At 32.9% G+C, this 17,858-nt stretch overlaps 1 protein-coding gene and 1 non-coding gene across 3 annotated transcripts; both read right to left on the bottom strand.

Annotated features, from left to right (window-relative positions):
* Positions 1–239: 239 nt before the first annotated feature.
* LOC105330512 (tripartite motif-containing protein 2-like) lies at positions 240–2,140 on the bottom strand. The gene has a single exon (XM_066072137.1). The coding sequence runs from the start codon at positions 1,641–1,643 to the stop codon at positions 495–497; it is 1,149 nt and encodes a 382-aa protein (XP_065928209.1). The 5' UTR covers positions 1,644–2,140; the 3' UTR covers positions 240–494.
* Positions 2,141–2,142: 2 nt separating this feature from the next.
* Positions 2,143–8,479, bottom strand: LOC105330506 (uncharacterized). 2 transcript variants are annotated; one of them, XR_010709649.1, is made up of 3 exons: positions 8,139–8,479; positions 3,124–3,230; positions 2,143–2,186 (listed from the first exon to the last, which is right to left on the bottom strand). It is a non-coding gene; the product is annotated as an uncharacterized protein (transcript). The 2 variants fall into 2 exon arrangements; XR_010709650.1 differs by lacking the exon at positions 8,139–8,479 and adding an exon at positions 7,297–8,039.
* Positions 8,480–17,858: the final 9,379 nt, after the last annotated feature.

Genomic DNA, 17,858 nt, shown 5'->3' with positions numbered 1-17,858 from the left:
GTATCTAAAGTACTCAATGTCAAATTCCAGCATCTGTGTAAATTTTTGAATCAGTGTCAAAAAGTCTGTTATTACCGGCAATATGCACACGTATTTCATTTCACTATAGTTAGAGAACTATCTATACCTAAGAATAAGAAATGTTTGCAAATGTCAACAGCCTTTAATGGTATAATATAAGAAACCACATCAACAAAGTACTGATTATTTACATTTATTTACATATATATTAACCACTTTAATTACATGTAAAATATGCAGGTAGGAATCATATTTACATGAGCAATACAGTCTCTGAATTGTGACAGTCACCACAGTTTGATCAAACATAACAAATAAATACAGTTTGGTAATACATAACATGTATTTAATATAATCGTAGATAGTTTGTTAATTTATTACAAGATTTAAACAAAATCAATTTATTTACATTGACATTTGATGTTCAATTTGTCACTTTGTAGACATTTAAAATTATGATCACAGATTTTTTTTTACATGTAATACTGGATTTTCTTCACTTTACCTGTGTCCCTCTCAGCCACAAAGAGGTTGTCTCTGGTGTCCACACATAACCCAAATGCACTCTGTAAATGACAGTTGTCAATGTAGCGGAGGAACTGTCCGTCCTGATCCAGGATGTGGATACAGTGATTGTTAAAGTCTGCTGTTAGGATTCGACTCTGGCTGTCTGTAGTGATGCCGACTGGTTCAAATGGTTCCTTGGTAGTGGAGGGAGGACCGGTGTATGTAAACCGGAGTTTCCCTGTCTGACTGACCACCACCACTGCACAGGTTCCACTGTCAGCTACACAGATATCAAGATTCTTGTTCTCTCTGATGTATTTAGAGTTAGTATCAGATGAATAGAGAGGTTGTCCTTTGTCATCATATTGAATCGTTTGTTTCTTTGTGGAGCCTGAGTAACGCACAACTTTTGCTTGTTTCTCATCATTAGTGATCATGACAACCAGGAGGTCACCAGAGGAGGTACTACAGACATAGAGAGGTCTCCAAACCCATAGTCTGATCACTGTCTGTATCTGTGTATTCTTCACTACGTTCACAGTTTTATCATAGACATCAGTATAAACTAGTTCACCACTCTGTGTCTCTGCTAGGTCTATTGGTGTGTTCCCTGACTTGGTTTGGATGGAATTCACTAGTTTACTGTGGAGGTTGTAGAGTCTAATCATGTTGTCCTTACCACTCGTCCATACCTCATCATCACTCAGACAGGACACACTGTATAATTTATTAGATTTTCCATACTCTGTGTTTATTTCTGTGATGATCCGTGGTAGATCAATGAGTGGTCTGTCCGGGGGAGAGGACTCAGCACCAGGAGAATCCATTGTGTAGACTTGTTCTTCTGTTTTGATAGATAATGCTGACAGGGAACCAATCTGCTGATAAATCTGTTTTTTGTTAATCTTCTGAGGGGTGAATCTTGGCAAGGAAACTGTGAGTTTAAGAGACAATCTTCTGAATTCAGCAACCCTGGATTGGTAGGTAGAGACAAGGCTGACATCATTGGAGTTTAGTAATTTCTTCAGATCAGCAATGCTCTGTGTGATTTCAGAAATGGTGCGTTTGATTTCATTTTCTTGCTTATTCAGGACAACCAGGTGTTTGGATTCCATTTCATCCACGTCAGATTTCAGTTTCTTGATGGCAATGTCTATTTCTCTGTGCAAGTCTTCTCCATGTTTGTTTAGAGCTGTTGTTAATTTCTTGGAATTTTTATTTAGATCAGTTTTCTGAACTGGGATGTTAGATGCAATCTCTTGGTATTAAGGATAAATGGAATTTTCTAATTCTTGTAGATCTTTTTTTAAGGCTTCTCTCTTGGTATCCAAAATTTTTAAAATGCCAACTTGCTTATGTCCTAGATGTTCATTAGAGGAAACACACTCCACACAAATAGGAATGTTACATTGTTCACAATGAAGGTCACATAATTGTGTGGAATGTTTGGAACATTTAGGATTTAGTCCCCTCTTCTTAAATAGCACAACTTTGTGTTCTTTGGATTCATCTAAGAGATGTTTTCCAACGCAAGCTACACACAGATGTATATGACAAATGTCACAGTACATAGGGGGGCCCGGGGTCTCACAGAGATGACACCGTAACACATCCTGGGGGTACATGGTCAGACACCTTGATGATATTTTAGATGATTTCTGAAAGAATAAAAGAACTGTTACATAAATGTATTTTTATTAGCAATCTTGTTTTTACTAATTCTGAGTCATTTCTGTATGTGTAGTCAAAAGTGTAAAAAGTATAGACACAGGGATGGGAGATGGGATCAAGCCCCCCCCCCCTTTCCCCCCGCTCTACTGACTGAGCTAAAGGGTTAACTGGTCACCGTAGGTGCGAGGCAGTACTGAGCATTTATATAAACACTATTACATAGCATATGGGGCAAAGTCAGTTTTTAGATACATATTACTGTTCTTCTCCTAACACTAAAAAATCCTATGAAATCATGTCTTCAGTCGATTATATCACATTAAGAAAATTGTGTTTCTTTATTTAAAAAATTGATTATACTGTTCGTTCACCCCACTTACTTTCATGAACTTTACGACTATATTGTATATATGTAAATATGTTTGTTCTTCTTATGTACCTCTTGTACCATTATATGGTGTTGAGTGAAATAAACTGAAAGAGTAAATCATGCAATCTCTTAGTGTATATTATTTGTTACCTTGCTTTATCAAATATTTTTCAGGTTGTGTTCCCTCGGCATCATGCGCGGGTTCTAAAATATAATGGGGGTGATTTTTACTTTTCAAGTTTTTGGTTTTTTTTGTTGGGGGGGGGGGGGACCATTAGTGAATTATATTACGTTTTTCTACGAGGGGGAGGTTCCGTGAACACCTGATACATCCTTCCCATCAGGATGCGCTCCGTGCATTCTCCGATTGCTTGGACCGTTCGTGCCCCATCCCATATTTACCCCTTCTCCCAACACACACCAATGAGAATGGTCTACCTAATTTGTACGGTAATTCGAAAACATTGAAATAATGTGCACAATATCCAGGTTTTGGTGATTTACTTCATTATTATTTCTTGGTAATCATTTTTTTTCAAAAACAAACTACAAACCTTATCAGTCCAACATGGCTATTCGGGTATTTTCTCTTCCGGGTCTTGTTACTTGTACAATCGTCACGTGATTTTTTTTATTTGAAGGTCAATGGGTCGCCTCCCTCCTGCAATGTTCAAATTATATTGTAAACACATTTTATCGTGATGGGACTCGCTCAAAATATTGACAATGGTTAAAAGGTATCAAATTTCGGGATGCATTTAACTAAACGTAAAGGGTATTTAAGGCAGGGGTGGGTGGGGGGAGGTGTCTCGGCATCCCCTGGCACGGATCCAATTTTTAGCCACGGTCTATTGCTACGGTCCTGACCGGAAGAGTATTTCTCACGGGGACCCTAGCGGATAACGAACGATAACTCTGTTAGGTACATGTATGCAGTGTCGATTGCAGTATGAGAACTAATTTTAATCTTATTAGATATTTTAAGCATTATAGCTGCTAATTATTTTGTACATACATTTAAATAATGTATGAAATTGTGTTTTATTTTAAATGAGCCGTTACCCTATCTGCTTACGCGGTATTAATAATATAAGGCTCAAACTGCCAGTTTTGACGTTTAACTCTGTATCAGGACTGCATAAACTATATCACTGCGATAATTGGTCAAGAGATCTCACAATAATTGCTTCTTGTTTTTTTATGATATAAATAATTGTCAGAAACACACCATTTAAACTGGTTTGCCATTTCATATTTCAGCAATTATGCTTCATCGATAAATTCAGCCATTTTCAACGCATTAGTTTTTAAATTAGTTGAGCAGTATATTTTTTGTTGTTGTAGCTTATTCCAAAGAATTCACAACAGATACTGACAATGAATATTACATAAATTACATTTTATTGAACTTCAACCGATCAATGGCAGAGTTTCTTCTACAAGTGTGCATGTGTTTTCAAACACACACAAAACTTTACGATACAAATGTGTTAAATTTTCGACTGACCTGTGATTTACAAAGTACCTTATTTTGTACCTCACCCAGACTGTAGAAACATTAATTTTATTACAGGCACCTCAATATTCATCAGACAATATTTACTGCAGATGTTGACCCTTTACTTGCTGCTGACTTTCTCTCAAACACGCTAATCGACGTCGGATTGTAAAATTCACGTGCAAATCGAGTCGCCATTTTAAATGTTGATAAACTACATTTTACGATGTTTCAAAGATTTTTAGTTCAGATTTTTTTTTACATATGCTGTAAAACGTCTTATGGATTTCACGGCGTGTCAGCTCGTGTATCTCTAATTTGCAGCAAACGCTAGCTTTTTTGTGAGAAAAAACATGCGATATTCCATTTATGGTACTGTCTTTCCACAAATTTATTTAAAAATTAAATTTGTTGTTGTATTTTCTACTTTTTGAGGTAAATTTTGGGATAGCCCACGGCAGTGTACAGCTGTGTTGAGCTTTAGCAATTAGATGGGCTAGCTTTGAAAGTCACGTGTTTTGCCATAAAAAGGTTTATTCCTAAAATGGTCAATTTTCACACATTTGATAGTTCCGTAATTTTAATACTAGATTTTGATTGGTCAATAACCTGTAATCCAAAGGCGTAGGGTCGTCGCTGGAAATCTGACCTTCCTCGGTCACTACCATGCGACGCTTCTTCGAATAAACTTATCTAAATTATTTTAAAGTATATTAATTATTTTCTTCTACTTTGGATTACAGGTATGTCTATCTTGAGTTTATTTTTAATTGCTAGTTGATAAAAGTTCCAATTGCAAAAGATATTATAATACTTCACTGTTATATATTTTATGTATGTTTGCATTAATAGTTTTTACTTTTTATAATCAAGTTTCTAAATTTTAGCTTTTTTATGCATGAAATTAAGTCCTTATTTACATTATCTAAGGGTCTTCATTTAATTGGAAAACCGTTGCGTTCCTTTATAGTTTTTTTTTAAGGCATGTGTAGTAAAAGTAGTTTTGAATTTAGTAGTTGTAGATTTAAGTTTGGTTTAATATATTTGTTTATTGCATTTGATGCGTGGCAACTCATTATTTAAATTTAGCGCCATTTGTTTATCTAAACGGCTCTTTAGTAAAGGAGGTAAATAAAAGTTATTATTTTGGGAAACAAGTACGGGAAATATGTTTCGAGTAAATTGTAAGTGTTCATTACGTTTAGACAAAGGAATAAGGTCACATTCTTATGCTGACGCTACTTAGATCTTTATCTTTCAATATATTAGTAATCGCATAGGTTTTATTGAAGTTTTATATAATGATGTACCAAGTTCGAATTTCCTCTGTTGTTTATCGTTGATTATTTTATTTCGGTATAGATAGATTTGAAATGTTTTTCTTTTGCGTTAACTATTATAATTTTGTAAACAGTAATTTAGATGTTATTTTATTATGATTGTTAATATCTCTATTACGGTCACCAGATTTTAGACTTATTATACGTAACTATAAGAAACTTTTGTAACTGGTGACTGTGTGTTTATAAAGATATTTTACACTTCCATGCGACGCTTCTTCGAATAAACTTATCTAAATTATTTTAAAGTATATTAATTATTTTCTTCTACTTTGGATTACAGCCACGACAGATAGGTCACTGATCTACGTCAGTAGAGCTGAAAGAGCAGACATAGTCACACCAAGCGAGTGTCATTCAAGAGTTATTTTCCCCATTAATAGTGTAGCACACGTTGATCAAATAAGAGCGAAAAATAGACGTGTCAGTACATTGTGAACGGTAATGTAAGAGAGAATCTTTTCTTTGGTTTGGGGGCATTTTTCCACTAACAGATAACATTATTTACATATGTACGTAAACATCGCCCCGTTTGTTCTCAAATAATTCTTAATTCGCGAGTACAACTCTATTATGAACTTTCTTCGACATTTGTTTCCAAGTGTTGGCATCATTTTGTCAACATACATTTACAAATAGGCGGGCCTATATAAATGCGCCAGTTTGTTGCGACACACACCGGTTAGAAAGTGTCATCACTTAACGCAATGCTACATCGGCCGTAGCGTATACATTCATGCTATATTTGCGATAAGTAATGAAACATGAAGGCAAAAAAATGTGCTTCATAGATGACTGTAGAATTCTGCTGAGCTACAGAAATATAGCTTTCCGAAAATATTGCCGGGATTTGCGAACCCTAGATATATTGTTTAGTATATGCAAAGAATAAAATCAAAGAAGATGGGCGAATAAGGCGTGTAAAATGCCCATATGAGGAATGATTAGATACGGCAAATTTTTTTTAAGAGTTGGGGTTGAGGGAAAATAGCAACATCGATCGTCTCAAGCCACGGTCTGGAGTCCATATGTAGGTGGGAGAGTATTGTAGGACGTGGTTTGTGATGATGTAAGTCAGTGGCGTCGAAAGCAAATCGAAAGGGGGGGGGGGGTGCTATCAAAAATCTTGATAAAAAAAAGGAAAAAAAATAGAAAGGTCTTTGGATATGGTTACGTTAACTTTGCATTGCAAAAAAGGGGAGAGTCTTACCACATAAACACAACGGATTATTTATAATATTACGTTTACAAAGATCATAGTTTAATACACAGTTATGTCTTAGCTTTTTATGAATAATGTTGGTACAGCGTTTACCAAAAGAACAAGAATAGAATTTCTGGGTCCCCCGCCGGTCAAGCAGTATACTAGTATCGAGTCTATCGACCAATGCTGATTTTCGAACTTGACCAAGGTATTAGTGGTATAAACATTTGGTATAAATTTAATGAAAATCCGTCAAAATTTGTAGGCATGAGAGCGTTTACAAGGTCAATTTTTGGATTCATTATTGTGGTCAAAGTCCCATAACTCCGACAAAAAGTATCGACCAATGCTGATTTTCGTACTTGACCAAGGTAATAGTGGTATAAACATTTGGTATAAATTTAATGAAAATCCGTCAAAATTTGTAGGCATGAGAGCGCTTACAAAAAAGTGTGACGGACGGACATACGGACACACGGACGGACGCCCGGCATTTCTATGTCCCCGCACCGCGTTGCGGCGGGGGACAAAAATAAATAGGGGTTTACGTAACTTTAGGCATATGTTTGCAAAACAAATTGATTGAGGTGGCTGTTCTGGCTTCTACAGCTGTTCTATATTTAAATTAGTGAATTCCATTGATTGACATCGTTGGGTACAAATGATTTTTTAAAGTAAATCTAACCTGCACTTAGGAACATTAAACTGATCCTTGTTTCGTGTGTTGTATCGCGATATATTTTCCCTCTTGTTAGGAATAATATCACATAAATAATCAGGCAGACTCCCTCTGTTAAATTTGAACACAACTCGGATGACAGTGACTTCCGGTTTCACACAAAAAGGGGGGGGGGGACTGGCTTACAGAGAGCAACAATACAAAACCCTAACTTCCGGATTTATCCAAAAAGGTGGAGCTAACAAAGATGACAAACATCATTGTAAAACCTAATCTACTTTATACAAACACTGACTATGGTTAAGCTTAACACATATACATCTTAACTCGCATTTTCTCGACATTGAGCATGAGTGTACAAGAACTAAATTATACCTTAACTTACAAACAACATAAAACAAATAAAGCCTGATCAGATGTTCAGTATCACAGGACAAGTTCACTTATATTGATACTTTCTGCATATTTCTTTTTGTAACGAATAAATAAGGAAAACAGCAAGATGGACTGCGCGTTTGCACAAAATGTAGTGTTTACATAACTAAATGTAAAACCTGTATATGGCGGATATACAATATCCGAAAATTGCTTAAACTTAAAAATCAGTTTCTAATCAAAAATATATACAGTAAGCTAAATAAATAAATGTTGTTACTTGATTCTTACACATTACCTAAGTGAGATAAACCTTACGGGTAATTTAAAAATAATACAGCTAAATGCAAAATTCTCATGACACAATTTGATGATATTAAATCATTACTTAAAAGTTCAGCAGCATAACCAGTTGTCTATAAATGTGATAAAAAAATAAAAATACAAAGAACAAATAAAATTAATCTACATACCTGAAACACAGGACAGGAGACAATGTAAAATTATATGTTTATTGGTTGATGTCCGTCGCAAAAATGATCGGACAAAAACCCTATAGCGTCCCCTGTCCCGGTGTTGAGTTATTCTTGCCATTAATTGTTCCAAAAAGCCGTGAGGGAAATTTAACTCATTCTCGACATCAAAGAAACGGATTGACACGAGGGCTTTGCATTACAATGACTATTACGTAATTAAGAAAACAGGAATCCTTCGACAGATGAATCTAAATAACTTAGTTTTGATTACTTAAAATGGCACTAATTGGTTTCACAACTTTTTACGAAAAGTACTGTCAAATGGCCTAAGGCCTTTCTTTACCTAAATCCGCGTTGACATGATTTGCAAATAATATATCTAATCTGGTCAATATAATTAAAAATATTAAATATATTTTGAAATGAGCAAAAATAGAAAAATATATTTGAGGGTCAAAATGACACTATGATAGATGTATCGTCTGGTTTGTAAAAGTTCCCACCCTGTTTCTAAGTAAAAGCCGGTTCCGTCTCATATGAAAGTATAGTGTAGGCTTGCAGGATTTTTTTCAGAGGATGACAATAGGGGCCGTCGCTTAGAGACCCAAAGTATGATTAAACTGATAAATAATTATGTTTTAAAAAATGTGTTTTGTAACATCGATCGTGCAAAGATTAACATTTTGTCATCTTTATCCATAATTACTCTATGTAAACTGAAAAGGAATTTTACAATATTTATTTTTAAAGTATTTTTTAAAAAATTGTTCAATAATAGAATTTTAAAACAGTAATATGATGTTTTCTCATCATTGAAATCGCCACGTGTCTGATACCTATGGAATTCCATAATCGAGAGCCAACTGTCAGCTGCCAGCTGCTTACTGCTTACTGCCAACAGCTTACTGCCAACTATAGTCTGCTCATATGTGGAAGACGGTTTAATTAATGTTTCTGACTATATTTCGGTTCCGATCTTGTAAAGAGACAGGTTTGTCCGACTCCCCCACCCACGGATTTACATCCTCGACGAAAACAAATTTTGAAAAAAGTTACTTTTCTTATTGAAACTGAAAACCGACCCATCCAAGAATTAAATCCCCACGAATAAAAATCCCACAACTCACGATAATTAGCTTCTATGAATTTAAATGATTCCACATTATATAATGTGTTAATATCATAATTATCACTTCTTTCAAGTCTTTCAAGGTAAATTTAGGTACAATAATCTTTCCTGCGAAAAAAAAGTGGGGGGGGGGGGAGGGGGGCTGAACCGTCTATCATGCTATGTTTCTAATAGTTAGGTATAACTTTGCGAAAAAAAGTGGGGGGGGGGGGGCTAAGCCCCCCCCCCCAGCCCCCCCCCCCCTCCCAGTTCCGACGCCTATGGTACCTTTTTACTCGTTCTCGCGTTTAGGTTGATAAAGCAATCTCAGTGCTTTTTCTTTTAAATTGTTTCTATCAAAGCAAAAAATGAATCGTATCAATATTTGCATGTCCAACACTTGTATTCCCTTATCTAAGCAAACGGCCCCGCATACATGTAGTTATCCAAAATAGACGGTAACGTTCCCGCTATAAAAACAGACATTTTTTTTTTGAAACAAAAAACGTCTATGACATATCTTTTTCAAATTTTGATGAATGTAAATTTATCTGAAATAAAAACCTTTTCTTAAAAAAAATGTAAACTCATGACGCAGTGATGTCACGCATATATTATGTTATAAAAATTAATATAGTTTGAATTCTTTAACAAAATTTAATCAAATTTTTAATTCGAATTAAATTTTTAATTGGGCAAGTGTTATCTTTTTATACAATAAAGCGGCCATGAGATGCAAGGTGCATTGTGTGACATTACTTTTGTATCAATCCTTGTATGTATGGTTTTATAAACAAACTAATGAATATTTGGTATCATAATGATTTTTTAAAACTCTCTTTTTATATAACACACGGTTTGGGTTTTGTTTATTAAGATATAGACATCTGTTTAAGCAACCCCTGTCTAAATGGCGGTACGTGCGAAGATCAGTTGGGTAAATACGTGTGTCACTGTAATGGAAATACGACAAGCAAAGACTGGTATGTAAGTGTGTCACTTTTCTCGCGTAAACTGAAATTAAAAGCAAAGTACAAGACCAAACCAATATATTTTTAGTCCAAACTTATCATCTTTCTCTATGTTGTTGCAGATAAAGTTATCAAATAGCAAGTGAATGTATCTCGTAATGTTTTTATTGACGATTCTCCTCAACTATTCATCATTAACATTTTAACGGTTATTGCTTCTTTTAAATCCCTTTCCAAGTCTTCCTTGATGTTTCTTTTTTTTTTCCGCTTGCCACGCATGCAGTGAATATATTGATGAAATTCGTTCCATTTTGATGACAGTTAAATATCATAAACTTGTTCCTTTCATAAGTTAGAATCTGGATGGACAAAAAATGGGAGTTTCATTATTTATTAAGACCTAACTAAACTGAATAATATGATATGTTACTTTGGTGTATTTTCTAAAGATGGCATTCATCAAGAGTTGTACCCCTTCAGCCATGTCATGATAATTTTTTTAGGATTACCGGACGTAAGAACCGGAAGGGGACAAACCACAAAACTTGGAACTGATGCAAATATAAGCTGTTATCCGATATTTTTCACTAGTATTTTTTGGGAGTTCCAACACAACGGTGTCACCTCCATCATTGATACCTCCAACTCAAATAAATACAGCGGAGGGACTGTGTCATTCCCGTCCATAACAATTCGCAACTTTACAATAAATGACATTGGTAGTTACAGATGTTCTGCGAGGAACTCCAAAGGCACTGCCCACAGTCCAGTCATGGCCTTTATGGACGTACCCAATGTAAATGTGTTATGTTAAATATTTATTTTATAGGTACAGAAAATTTTACAATTTTACAATAGATTTTCAGGTAGTCAATTTCCATTTTTTTAGGGGGAGGGGGGGGGGGGGTTACAAGGTGGAAAGAACTATATATGATATTATATATGTAATATATGAGTTAAATGTGGCCCTCATAATTCGCCATTTTTAAAGTGTTTCGGGTACAATAAAATGTTGTGTTATTTTTTAGAAGAGTTATTATCAAATATATTTTTCACCTATTTATATGATTAATATGATTTATTTGCACTCACAAGCAGTATATGACGTCAGAAGTGACGCTATTTTTTAATTCAATAAAATCAGTCAAAAATTGACATTTTACTTATCTTTTTATGAATGTAAAATATAAAGCGCATGATTAAAAAGGGAAATTTTTTTTTGGCACTTATTAGCCTTGACTAGATACATCTCTGATTAAAATATTTTGTTTGTTTAAGGTAACTCCGTACCTATAAAATCATGGGTTCAAAGTTAAAAACTTAACTTTTTTTCAACTTATTGGACTTGAATTTCATCAAAAAATAAATAAAATATATATGTATACTATCCATACTATTTAAGGTGGCTCGAAACACCAATGCATTATTTGATGGATCGATGAAAAATTCTCTTTGAGAAATGATTATTCAAAAATGACACCTATATCGGCCTCTGATTATTTTATATGAATTTTTTTGTATTTTTTTATAGAAACCGGAAACATCGTTTTAGCTGCGAACAAGATATATTAGAGCTAAAAATTTGTTATCAATTAATGCACAATACAATTATCTATAAATACATATCAAAAACGGCCAGATAAACTTTGAAATATTTTTGTAAAAAAAATATTTATGAAAATGAAAAAAAGGGATTGTAGATATTTTTTAAATCTATGGATAAAAACTGCAGATAAACTGTTACTCGCATTTTACAATTGCTGTACAATCATATTTCAACAAGAAATTGAAACCAAATAGTGAAATTAAAGTATAAATGGAAAATTTTAAAATCAAACCGATCCCGATTGTAATTAAACTGATCCCGAACGAAATCACATGAAGTTAGAATGAATCAGAATTTTGCAAAAATTTCAGGTTGTTTAGCTGTAAAATCGTTTCGTCTTTTACTAACTTTATAATTTATATCAATTACTTAGAAAAAAACTGCAGTTTTGTTGTAAAATTTCAATTTTGAAATAATTCTGATCGGGATCAGTTTTTTTCAATCGGGATCTGTTCAAATTTGATAAATAGCAATTTTTCCAAAATTTCGCATTTTCATTTCAATTTCTTTGTAAAATATCATTGTTTAGAAAATAGTTTATGTGACTATATGTTATTTTTAAAATTTTATCCATGGATTAAAAAGATAATAAAGAATTACAATTCTGATTTTCAGAAATATTTTTTTAATTAAAAAATTAAACACTTGACCAAACGATCTTTGGCATGAATTTATTTATAATCATATTACACATTAATTGACAACAAGTTTTAAGCTCTAATATATTCTGTTTGTCTGCAAAACAGTTTTTCCTATTTCACTGAAAAAATACAAAATATTCGTATAAAATAACTGAAAGCCGATATTGATCTCTGTTTTGTGGAATCATGTTTCAAAAAAGATTCTCTATCGATCCATAAAATAAAATTTTGGTGTGTCGAGGAACCTTAAGATGTAAGGTAATAAAAACCAAAGGCTGAAATTATCATCTGAAAATCACACTTTTTTTGTTTAAAAATTAAATATTAGTGGATGGATACTTGTTTGTCTATTTAAATTTTATTGCTAACTATGCCAGAAAACTAAAATTAATTAAAAAAAAAAAGAAAAATTGTTTACATTAGAAAAATTATAGCATTTCGATATATCACCTAGAGAAAAGTAGAAAAGAGTTATTTCCCTTTGTCATGATTGAATTATGTCGAATATAAGGATGAAAAACGCTTATTAAATATATCCAAGTAAACATTGATTTGAGTTTTTGATGTGCACCTATAATAACATAGAAATTACAAATCTACTTGCAAGAATTTTAATGAATCCATGGTTTATGTAAAATGTATGACGTCACAGGAGGGTGGATTTACTTTAAGCATGCGCTCTATGTTTTCTGAATGAACTACTGTTTGAAAACAAGCTGTTTAATGCTAAAATGGCGGGAAAAGGTTATCTTTACGATGTTATATTTCTAAATTGTGGGCAGTTGAATCAAATTGAACATTATGTAAAAACATCACATATATATCCTTACAAAAAAACAAAGAATTACAGTAAATGATGTTCATTTTATGGGGCCATTTAAGGCCCATATCATATATAGTCCTTTGATTTCAATTTTTTTAATTGATTAAATCATAATTTTTCTAGGTAATATCTCAGTATCGACTCTTTCAACAGTAACGGGTGTTGAAGGTCACAACGTCACATTAATTTGCAATGTCTCTTCTATCTACCCACCTGTAATCTCTGTTACCTAGAAGTTTAATGACATTGCAATAGACACTCTGTTAGGAGTGAAATACCAGGGCGGATCTATCTCCGCACCCTCATTATTTATCAACAATCTGAATGCTACTAACCAAGGCAACTACACTTGCTCTGCCACAAATGTGTATAATACCAGACAAGCATACGTATATCTAACTTTGGCAGGTAAGTACCGTTTTTGGCAAAGTGATGAACATGATAATGCATGAATGGTAATGTTTGGTATTTAAATCTGGTCCCGTTTTACGGTTGAAGATTCGTGTGACTGTGCCTGTGGAACATATTACGATTGTACTCCATCTTTGGTTGGAAAGCAATGTCCATGCACAATAAGCCTCTGGAAAGTGGCAATCACTGCAGTGATGTTGATAGGTGCTTTACTTGGGATAGCTTTGCTAGGCTACAAACTTTACAAATGTAAATCCAAAAGGTAAAGTTTGTAATTGCTTTTACCTTCAGAATAAAGTCAAATATTTCTACATGGTAATACATCTATATACAAAACTATAAAATTCAGTGTAGAAAATATTCTTTATTCACATCCTTTACATCCACTTGTATGAATTTGAAAATGAAATAGTTTCATGATAATCATATCAGTTTATTTGATAAGTAATTTATAAGTAAATTGCATATCATTAAAATATCGACGGAGTATATTTTTTTCTTTTTCAGATCATCTTTGTATTCTTCTCGTGTAGAACCTGAAATTGATTTATCACAGCAGATTGTTTATGAACGTGATAATTAGATTCTAATAAAAGTAAAACTAAGCATACGTTGCCCTTTCAAAAAAAGATATATTGGCAATTCAATAGTCAACAATGGGCATATGACTCTCGGTGCACTCTTTTCCTTAAATGAAAAAATATCATGGATGGCAATAGGAATGAACTGAGGAAGTAACGAAATACTCTCCCTTAGGAGAAAAAGACGTTATTCTTCCTGTTGATTTCATTCTGTTTTCATTGATAGTTGTCTCCCTATTAATGTTTTGATATATTTAATTTAACCAAAAAAAACGCTATAACAACCCTTCTGAGTAATATACTTGAAAGGAGACAGAGAAGTTAAATGGGTGTACTTTCATGGCTTTATTAATAATACATACGGTACAATTATAATAGATAATTAAACACAGTTAATTGAACACAGTTGATTACAAATTACACAAAATATACGAAAAATTCATGAGATTACAATCTAAATATCAAAACAATGGATGGAAGTTCACTTATCAACGAATAATTGCATCAGAATAGAATTAAACTAAACCCAAGTAAAACTAAATTTCTTTTATATGTACGTCGACAGATGTTGTATCTTTGTCTTCTTCCACTTCTAAAATTAAGTGGAACTTGCTTTAATTCACGCAAAAAAAAATTAATTCTTTGTATGTTAAGTACAGTATCTCGAATGTTGTCCAGATGAATTTATGACCTTAAAGATGAAAATGCAATGAAAAATGCAAAACAACTTCCTTAAACATGTAATTAATTAAACATTTTTTCCAATACTTTACAGACGACTCGTGCAAGCAAATAGTACAGGCTTTAGTTACTAGCTATATGGACTATGCCAGCAATATCATGCACGGATTAATGTAATGTACCATCGTTTGAATTAATAGAAATGAAAATGAAATTATAGATTCATTTAATTGTTCGGGAGTGTCATATACAAATTGGATTTTTGTAAACAACACATTAAAATACCACCTATTATAAATAAATTTTATATTTTTGATTCAATCTGAGGATTTTTTTTTATTTATACTTGTCTATTGAAATGCATGCAAGGTAACGGGCTATAAGCATACCGATAAATTGTACTTCAGCACAGTCTTAATTTTAACTCATTTGGTTATTGATTAAAGTGTGCATAATCTCTTATATTATTTCTTGTGTTTTGTTATTTCTTTTCTTAGCAATAAGTTTATATTTAAATTAGAAGAAACACACAATTTTAATTTTGGCTTGAATATAATTATTCTTTCAACCGATATCAAAACATTGGTCAATTAAAGCAAACCAAAACACGAGTGGTGCAGTGTAACAATGGAAAAGGGCCACAGTATTCAAATGTTGAAGTTTAAATTACTTGAACTCTTATGTCATTAATTACTTTCGAAACATAAACAAAATTTAACAATTATAATTCTATTTGTACAATGATTTACTGAAAATCGATTTCATTTATTCAAAAGCTGAGAAGACTTAAATCTGCTTGATCCAGAAGAAAACACTAGCCAAATAAATTCATTTGTGTAAACAAATCATTGAACTAATTTGATAACAACTGTATTTAGATGGCTAAAATAAAAATAATGTTTGAATTGTTTGTTGATGCCATTTTAGACATGTTGATACTGACTGATTCTTATCTTAATTAATCAAAACTTAAGCTACTTTGGAAGCACGAACACAGATGACTTGCGCATATTTAGCGTAGATATTTTGAAAGTAGAAATGGAACATTCACATATATAAAATATTCGACTGTTTTATTTTGCCGTTCGTGCTGATGGATAAATATTCAATTTAAGTACACTTATTAAGTTATCAATTATCATTAAATGAATGCTTCAAAAGTGAATATATATAAAAGTAAAATGGCTTCTTTGGTATTCCGTGTGTACAAAATTACATTACCATTTAACAAGGGAAATGCATTTTATCTATCCTTATGCATTGATGAATTACCATGTTTTATTGATTAATTAAATTCATGTAGTATAATCCCACACCGTTAAATTAGAAAGAATTTTTCAAACTGAAGGCACTTCAGGTCAATTGAAGATAATTATAGTTGATATCCAATTATTGACTTCGTGTTTAGTTTATCATAGCTGTAATTTTAGTTAGTGCCTTTCTGCAGGTAAATGTCCTTGCGCAAGGTCGCGAATCATATCGATCTTTAATGACCTTCTATGACGAAAATGAACATACCTATGTAAACTCATTTCACTGACTGATATATTTGATAATGGGAATTGTACGTGCTGATTAAGTAAACGGCAAACAAAATCTTCAACTTCACACCTTTAAAAGAAATAGGTATTTCAATATGAATCCTTTACACGCCTCGCTTTGAATAGGAAAATTCTTATCACGTTAGATTTACAACGCACAATAAGGAATTTTTGGTATGTCATAGAATTGCGGGGTGGTTTTACAAAAAGTGATTTGATTTGCTTACGAAGATTGGCTATTTAAGAAATAAAGTACGAGTTTTCGTGAATGTTGCAGAATAACCTCCGAGGTCGAGAAATGTTGCTTTGAGATATAAAAGCCGAGGCGTTAATTCACGAAAACAAGAACTTTATTTCTATTCTACTAACAGCTCAGTATTTCTACAGATTGTTTCTCCTATAGAGAGACGATCTAGGTCATTTTGACGGCTGTTCCGTGTAACCCCAACGGTTTTGTTAGTAATGTTTACATGTGTATCGATCAAAGGAATCACATGCAGACGACAGACTTTTTCTTAGGATTTTAATAATCTTCACTTTTTTATAAAATATCTTTGAATCACATTCCTAATATTTTAAGGGCAATTTAATAAGATTATTACAACTACACGTTATAAAACACGCTGTGAAAATGTGCTAGGGAGGACCTAGGACCAGCCGCATTGATCTCTTAAAAATAAAAATTTGAGGCAATACACATTGTTTTGACCGGGACTAACACTAACACGTAAAATTGACATGGTTTTAAAACCTTTTACGGTTTGAAATTGTACTTCCATGATCAGTGCGAGACAAATAGGTATTTTTGATCTGATAATTTACTGATGACGTTCGTGGTATATTGGAGAATAATGTCCGCGGAATCTCTTTGATCTCGGCAATAACTGTAGTAGAATAGAAAATAATGTCAGGTTATGAGTTATGTTCTTAAACTATAACTTTCAAATTTGACAACTCTACCCTGTTTCAGGAGCATCACATCAAACATCGCAAGTCTTATGCATTGTTTGCCAAACTATTATCTAAGTAAGGCGATGAACAGTTTTCACTGAGTTGATGTATAATGAATATAATAGAAAAATTAAACCTTCTCATTACTGAATTTCAATCTAGCATAATGAATAAATAGAACTAAATAAATACTCAGGTATATTGTTAAAATAATAATAACATATACTTACTCTCATACTATTTATTGAAGGATAATGTCTTTAAAAGAATTGCAAAAAGACCTTGTGTTTTATCTACGTTTATCTACGTAACACACCATTGCTCAACAAGGAATTGCGTCGATCGAAGCAAAAACTTTAATTATATTCTTTTAAGAACTGTGCATACATACTTACATTTAAAA

This window comes from Magallana gigas, chromosome 9, assembly GCF_963853765.1.
Source record: "Magallana gigas chromosome 9, xbMagGiga1.1, whole genome shotgun sequence".
NCBI classification, from domain to species: Eukaryota; Metazoa; Mollusca; class Bivalvia; order Ostreida; family Ostreidae; genus Magallana; species Magallana gigas.
The sequence above is the reverse complement of the archived record's forward strand: the minus strand, read 5'-3'. Positions and strand labels throughout refer to the sequence as shown.